This window comes from Carlito syrichta, unplaced genomic scaffold (assembly GCF_000164805.1).
Source record: "Carlito syrichta isolate Samal-C Ts95f unplaced genomic scaffold, Tarsius_syrichta-2.0.1 Scaffold47086, whole genome shotgun sequence".
NCBI classification, from domain to species: domain Eukaryota; kingdom Metazoa; phylum Chordata; class Mammalia; order Primates; family Tarsiidae; genus Carlito; species Carlito syrichta.
The window spans coordinates 293,668-300,325 of record NW_006991182.1 but is presented as its reverse complement, the minus strand read 5'-3'; the positions used below and the strand labels follow the sequence as shown (position 1 = coordinate 300,325).

At 57.0% G+C, this 6,658-nt stretch overlaps 1 protein-coding gene across 1 annotated transcript in view; it reads left to right on the top strand.

Annotated features, from left to right (window-relative positions):
- SPTBN5 (spectrin beta, non-erythrocytic 5) overlaps positions 1–6,658 on the top strand; it is a 50,964-nt gene that overhangs the window by 15,102 nt on the left and 29,204 nt on the right. Inside the window, 9 exon segments of the mRNA XM_021707477.1 lie at positions 1–204; positions 974–1,174; positions 1,894–2,046; positions 2,340–2,470; positions 2,715–2,954; positions 3,277–3,564; positions 4,615–4,855; positions 5,030–5,169; positions 5,351–5,450. The exon segment at positions 1–204 is cut by the window's left edge and continues 3 nt beyond it. Of these exon segments, the coding sequence (XP_021563152.1) occupies positions 1–204; positions 974–1,174; positions 1,894–2,046; positions 2,340–2,470; positions 2,715–2,954; positions 3,277–3,564; positions 4,615–4,855; positions 5,030–5,169; positions 5,351–5,450 (1,698 nt within the window).

Below are 6,658 nucleotides of genomic sequence, written 5' to 3'. Positions count from 1 at the left end.
TTCGCGGACGCCGAGGAGGCCAGCTCGTGGCTGCGAGAGCGGCGGCCCTCGCTGGAGAGCGTGGCCTGCGGGGAGGACCAGGCGGCCGCCGAGGCCCTGCTGCGGCGCCACGTGCGGCTGGAGCGCGCCCTGCGCGCCTTCGCGACCGAGCTGCGGCGACTGGACGAGCAGGCGCGGGCGGCCGCGGCCCGGGCGTCTCTCACGGTGCGGGTGGGGGCCCGGAAGGGACCCAGACTGGCGTCTAACTCGGAGACCAAAGCGTTCGTGGTCCCCGCCCGGCACCCTCTCTCTTGTGCTCCAGCGCCACTGGGCCAGACAGAGGGCGGAAACGGGAAGGCCTTTATGGCCCCTGCCCCGGGAGTCGTGGCTTCCAGTGGGCGCGGGCGTGCACCCCTCCCCATGCTCAGCGACGTCTCACCTGTTGACGCGGCCCAGACAGTGGAATCCTGTCTGCGCACACCAATCGAGGTCATCCAAATAGAGCTTTGCCCCACGTAGTTCGAAGCCTGGTTCACTTTGCCTGACATAGCTCAGAGCAAGTAGGTTCCTCCAGGAATGTCCCCTTTACTGTCAATGCCTGGCCTGAAGTGACCCTTAAGCCCTGTTTGACTTTTCTGACTTAGCTCTTGTTGGTTTAGGGTGGCCTCATCACTGCACCTGGCTGCTTTCTCAGTTCATTGGATCCCAGTTCTTAAAACCACATGACTGGTAGGCAGTTTGGCCCAGCCCCTTCAGGGGTTTGCAGCCCCCTTTCAAGAAGCTGTGTATGTGGCTCAGGATGTGGTAATCAACGCCTTCAGATTCTGCTCATGTTTGATTCCTCTACTCTCAACCATAAGGAAGCTCCATGTCCCAGACCTCATCTCTGCCCAACCATGTCCTGTGTACCCTTTGAGCTGCAGCTCAGGTCCTCCAAATCTGGGAAGGTAGGCTGACCAAAGGCCCTGCTGCCACTCTGCCTCTGCCCACACAGGCAATGTCTGTCCTGAGCCCTCCAGGAGAAAGTCTGAGGAACCCAGGGGCCTGGAGTGAGTCTTCCTGCCACTGTGGCCTGGGGGGCATCTGGAAGATGGCCCTCCCAGTTGAACCTGATCCTGATTTTGATGCCAACACCATACTTCAGACACAAGATCGCTTGAGCCAGGACTATAAGGGCCTGCGGGCCCTGGCGGAGGTACTGCTCCTTGTTCAAGAAATGCTCATTGATCACCTGTGCCACAATCCCAGAGGACAAATCAGTGACTGCCCTCAAGGAGGATTCCTCAAGGAGCTTCCCTCATGGCTGAGAAAATGTCAAATAAGTCATTAGATGGATGAGGGTGTGATGGAAGCCCATGAGAAGGGAGCCCAGGTCAGGCTGAGGGGCCAGGAAGGGCACCTTGGAGGAAAGGACATTTAAGCTGAGACTTGACAATAAGAGACAGAGCACAGATAAAGATGGGTGCTGGCCAGGACCTGAGCAAAGACAGGAAGGAGGCCAGTGGAGGAAGGTAAGGTCCGGGTGCCTGGAGCACAGAGGCCAGGGAGGTCTTGGCCTGATGAAAGCCTGGAGAGGCAAGTGGGTCCTGACCTGGCAGAGCCAAGGCCCACGGGAGCAGTGTAGATTTTATCGAAGAGCAGGGCTTGCACCTAGGGGCTCGGACAGGGCAAGGCCAGATGAGTATAGACTCTGCCAGTGCCCTTTACTCTCAGCTTAAGCGCTTGCCAGCTCCCTCCATGGGTTGCCCTGAGGCCTCTGAGAGAGGACGTAGGGTCCAGCAGTGGAGCATAGACCCTCTCTGGTCCTGGCCCTGGGCTCTGCTTGGGGGGAGCGGTAGGAAGAAGCATGCCCTGGACCTGAAGTGAAGGCCCTATGAGGGGCCATGAACCTCACCCTGGGCTGCATCTCTTCAGCGCCGCAGGGCCCGGTTGGAGGAGATGGTGGCCCTGTTTGGCTTCTACAGCTCCTGTGAGGAGCTCCAGTCATGGCTGGAGGAGCAGACCATGCTACTGCGAAGGCTGCATCCCCTGGCCAGCAACCTGGAGGTCATGCAGCTCAAATATGAGGTACAGCCCCCAGGAGCTGAGGGAGCCTTGGATGTTTGGTCCTTCCTTACCTTGCTTCTGCCTTCCTAGGATTCACTGCTGTGCCTCAGTTCTCCCTCTTAACTGTGGTCCTGTCTTGGGGAGGGTAGCAGGGAACTAGGTTGAATTGAGTTTTGAGGCCCTCCAGGCCCTGTAAGGACTCGGATGGCTGTTCTTCCAGAGGCAGGCAGCACATCGGAGGCCCTTCATAGTTCTCAGGGGTGTGTGGAAAGAGAAAAAGCCTCCCCAGAGGCCTGGGTTCTCCTTTTCTTCAGAACGTCCTCACTGCACTGGTTGTGGGAAAGGGCCACTGGACTGAGGTCAGTAGTTCTGCTGAGAAGCTGAAGCAGAGGTGTCCTGGGGATGCCACAAAAATCCAACAACAGCAGGAGGAACTGAGCCAGAGGTGAGAACTGAGCCATGAGGAGAAAGTGAAGGGTAATTGGGGCGGGGTGGAAGCAGTGTCCTGGTCAGGCCTGAATGACACCTTATCCACCTCCCACAATGCCAGGTGTAGAGACTGGACATGTCAGATACAGAAAGGAGAGGTCAAGGGACAGCTAATCTGACAGCTTTTGTTGTGGGTGGCTCTGGCCAAAGCCCAAGGGTGGCATCCCTGTGATGGAGACATTCCTGTACCCTCTGCCCAGGTGGGGGCAGCTGGAGGCCCTGAAGAAGGAAAAGGCCGTGCAGCTGGCACGCAGCATGGATATGTGCAGTTTTCTGCAGGAGTGTGGACCCACACAGGCCCAGTTGCAAGATATGATACTCAAGCTGGAGGCCCTGGAGCAGGGGAGCTCAAAGGATACCCACTGCACCCTGCAACAGGCCCAGAAGAAGATCCTGGTGCTGGAGAGGAAGATCCAAGCCCTCCAAAGGGTGGCCATAAAGTACAGCCGGGTCCAGCACAGTGGTGGCGCACTGGGAGGCAGGGAGGACTAAGTGATGGAATGAGGAAGAGGACAGAGTTGGGATGGGAAGAGGATGGGTAGGATGTGCTGTAAGAGGGGCTTAGGCAAAGGTGAAGGAACAATCAGAGAAAATGCTCACAGGGAAAGGGAGAGCCACGTGTTCTTGCTGCCCCTAGGTGGAGGGTGGAGTAGGCTTTCAGAGTCACTTTCCCTGGGGAACACAGGCCTGGGCAGAGGACAGATGCCTGGGGCATGGGGCCAAGGGTAGGGCATTGACTATATAATGGGCTCTGTCCCTCAGGGTTGAGGAGTCCGGCCCCACAGAGAGCCAGCCCCTGCAAGGACAGGTGGAGACGCTGCAGGAGCTACTGAAGCAAGCACAGAGACGAGTGGCCCAACAGGCCCAGGTCCAGGCTGAGGTTCAGGCCCAGGAGAGCTTCCTGCAGGAGAGCCGGCGACTGCTGCTGTGGGCAAAGAGCGTCCAGACTCAGCTGCGCAGCCAGGAGGAGCCGGTGGACGTGGCCTCAGCCCACCGGCTGCTGCAGGAGCACCGAGACCTGTTGGAGGAGATTCACCTGCGGCAGGAGAGGTCAGGACAGGAGAACAGACAGAAAGCACTTTGGGCTGGGCAAGGCCTGAGGGGATCAGGCCCAGAAAGGCCGTGGCAGGAAGCAGTGGAATCACCCAGGGGAGTGGTTCAGGCTGGTTTCTAGAATGGAACTTGAGGCAAGTATGCAAGGAGGAGGGTGTGATTAGGGCTGAATCAGGCAGCCTATATGCTTCAGGGAGGGACCCAAGGACATTGAGCTGCCTGGAGGCTCTCTCCAGTCCAGGCCTAGCCAGGCCCCGTCCAGCTGAGCCTGATGGCTTGCTCTTGGTCCGGGCAGTCTAGCCTCTTCCACTATTCTGGGTAACACAGACCCCACCGGCCCCTGAACTCAAATGGCTCAGGACCCTCCCATGAGACTGAGATACCCACCTCTTCAGTATGGCAGTTCTTCTCTTCTGCAGAAAGATGTGATGGGCTGGTGGACAGCCAAGGCTACCACCATGCAGTCTCAAGGCGGTCAAGTGAGCACTGGAATCCATCCTGTCCTCTGCCTGCCAGACTCTACTATCTGGTTCAGGGCTGCTGTAGCAGCTCAGAGGAAGCAAAGCCTTTTCTAATCCATACAATGATGTTCCCTGTCCCCAAGCTGTGTGGACTGCCCCCAATGGAAAGGGACACCTTTTCTAATTAAAGTCTCCATGTGGCATGAAGAGCCCTGTAGCCTGATGTGTACGTGGTTTAAGTGATTTTTCTCTGTCATGCTGTGATGCTTCAGCATGCCTGCTTGCCTGGGCATCCACCATTAGGAGCCCACCCCTACAGGATGGTCAGGTGGAGCTGACAGAGAGCATGGGAACACTTGCATCCGAAGCACTCTGCTCGGCCTGTTACATTCACTGTCTCATTTATGGACCAGGGCATAGCTGTCCTAAGAGACAAGTGAACTCACGGGGCTAAACAGCCTCAGGCCCCTCCTGCCAGTCACCCTCACATCAGAGCTCCAAAGAATGAACCCTGGAGGTGAGGGGGGAAGGAGGCTGGTGAGGGAAGCCAGATGAGGTCTGACCCCCTGCTTGTCATCCTGGTCAGGCTGCAGCAGCTGGAGGCTCAGGGCCAGCCCATGGCAGCCTTGGACTCCCCAGACTCCCAAGAATTGGCTCATGTGCTGAGGCTCCTGGACAAGCAAGGCCGGGAACTGGAGGCTGCATGGGAGCAGAGGCAGCAGCGGCTGCAGGAGGGGCTGGAACTGCAGAGGTTTGGCCGAGAAGTGGATGGTTTCACTGCCACCTGTGCCAACCACGAGGCCTTCCTCCACCTGGACAACCTCGGGGTATGGAGCCAGGGAGCATGTGGAGCTAGGGCGTTGCTCACCCATCACTGAGGGAGCTTGTCCCCTTCCTTGGGTCCAGAGGCCAGGCTGGGCTGGAGGCCCCTGGGGCAGTGGTAGGAGAAATGGTGCTGACCCTGTCCTCGCAGGCGTGACCTCTGGTCTCTGTACACCCAGGAGGACGTGAGGGAGGCCCAGAGCCTGCTACAGCAGCACCAAGAGTTTGGGCGACTCCTGGGCATCCTGGGCCTTCGGGCAAAGGCTCTGCAGGCACATGGAGAGAAGCTGGTTGAAAGCCAACACCCTGCAGCCCTCACGTGAGCCTGTCCTCAGTCTGTAGCTCCTGCCGCCCTTTCTTTCTCAGCCTGCACAGACTGCTGCCCTGAGGCTGGGGGTTTGCTGGGGGGAGGGGCAGAGGAGTCACCTGGGTTGGGGTGTGCCTTGGGGCAGAAAGAAGCCTTCCCCTACAATCTCCCCTGCTTCCACCTGCTCCCCCAGGATCAGAAAGCAGCTGCAGACAGTGCAGATGCAGTGGACCAGGGTCCAGGAGATAAGTGAGCAGAGGAGGAGGCAGCTGCTGGCTTCCCTCCAGCTCCAGGTGAGGGGCTGGTCCAGGGTGCGCAAGGCCTCTCTAAGAGGCAGCCTGGGACCGTGTGAGTTACTGTACGGTCAGTCTGCAGAACACTTTCCCCACATATTATGAGGGGGGCCCAAAAAATGGAATTTATTTATTAAAAACTTGTGTATTTATTCTTACACATTTAAACTTCATTCACCTTCAGAGTACTCTCTGATGGATGCAATACACCTATTGAGACACTTTTTCCACTGCTCAAAACAGTTTTTGAACTTGTCAATTTTGATGCTTTTTAGTGCTTCTGCTGTTTTTTGTTTCACCTCTTCCACATCAGCAAAGCATTTCCCTTTGAGGAATTTTTTCATCTGGGGAAACAAAAAAAGTTGCTCAGGATGGCAGCGGGTGAATAGGGAGGGTGGGGCACAGGGATCGTGCTGGTTTTGGCCCCAAACTGCCAAACACTCAGCATGGCATAGGCAGGTATGTTGTCATAGTGAAAGACCCAGTCACCTGTTTGCCACAAAAAGATTCACTGAAGCTGAATGCAGCCTCTCTCACAACACTAGCTGGTACCCTGATGCCATTGGGCTCCTAGAACACTTATCTAGCTGAGGAAGCCTATACTGCAAGAGGCCCGCCCTTGATAATTCCGGTTTGGGAGGTAACCCCACCCCTTTATATGTCATTAATCTTCACAATACCTCTTAGAGGCATGCATTGGGGCTCAGGATTTTTTCCTGGTAAGATGGACTGTGACCACACAGCACTCAGAGGCAGGACTAGGCCTAATATCCAGATCCCTTGGCTAACCCCACGCCCTCCCTCAACTGCCACTCCACTGTCCCCAGCATTTCAGACCACGCTTTAGGGTTTTGCATGGTTCATGAGCACCAGCCGCAGACCTTGGGTCTGTCCAATATTTGTCCAGCACCCATAGTGGCTCAGGGCTGAGCCAGGTCCCCGGCCCCCTCAGAGTTTCAGTCCACTTGGAGAGATGCGGCCATACGTGATTTGACGTGGACTGGAGTAGTGAGGACCCGACATCACTCTTCTCTGGGCACAGTATCCTTGTCCCCATTTGGGGAGCAGTAACTTGAGTCCCACCACTCTTGCCCTTCAGAATTGGCTCTTAGCCAGGCTCGGTGGCTCAGCCTGTAATCCCGCGCCTTTGAGAGGCTGAGGTGAGTGGATTGCCTGAGCCTGCGGGTTCGAGACCCGCCTGGGACAGC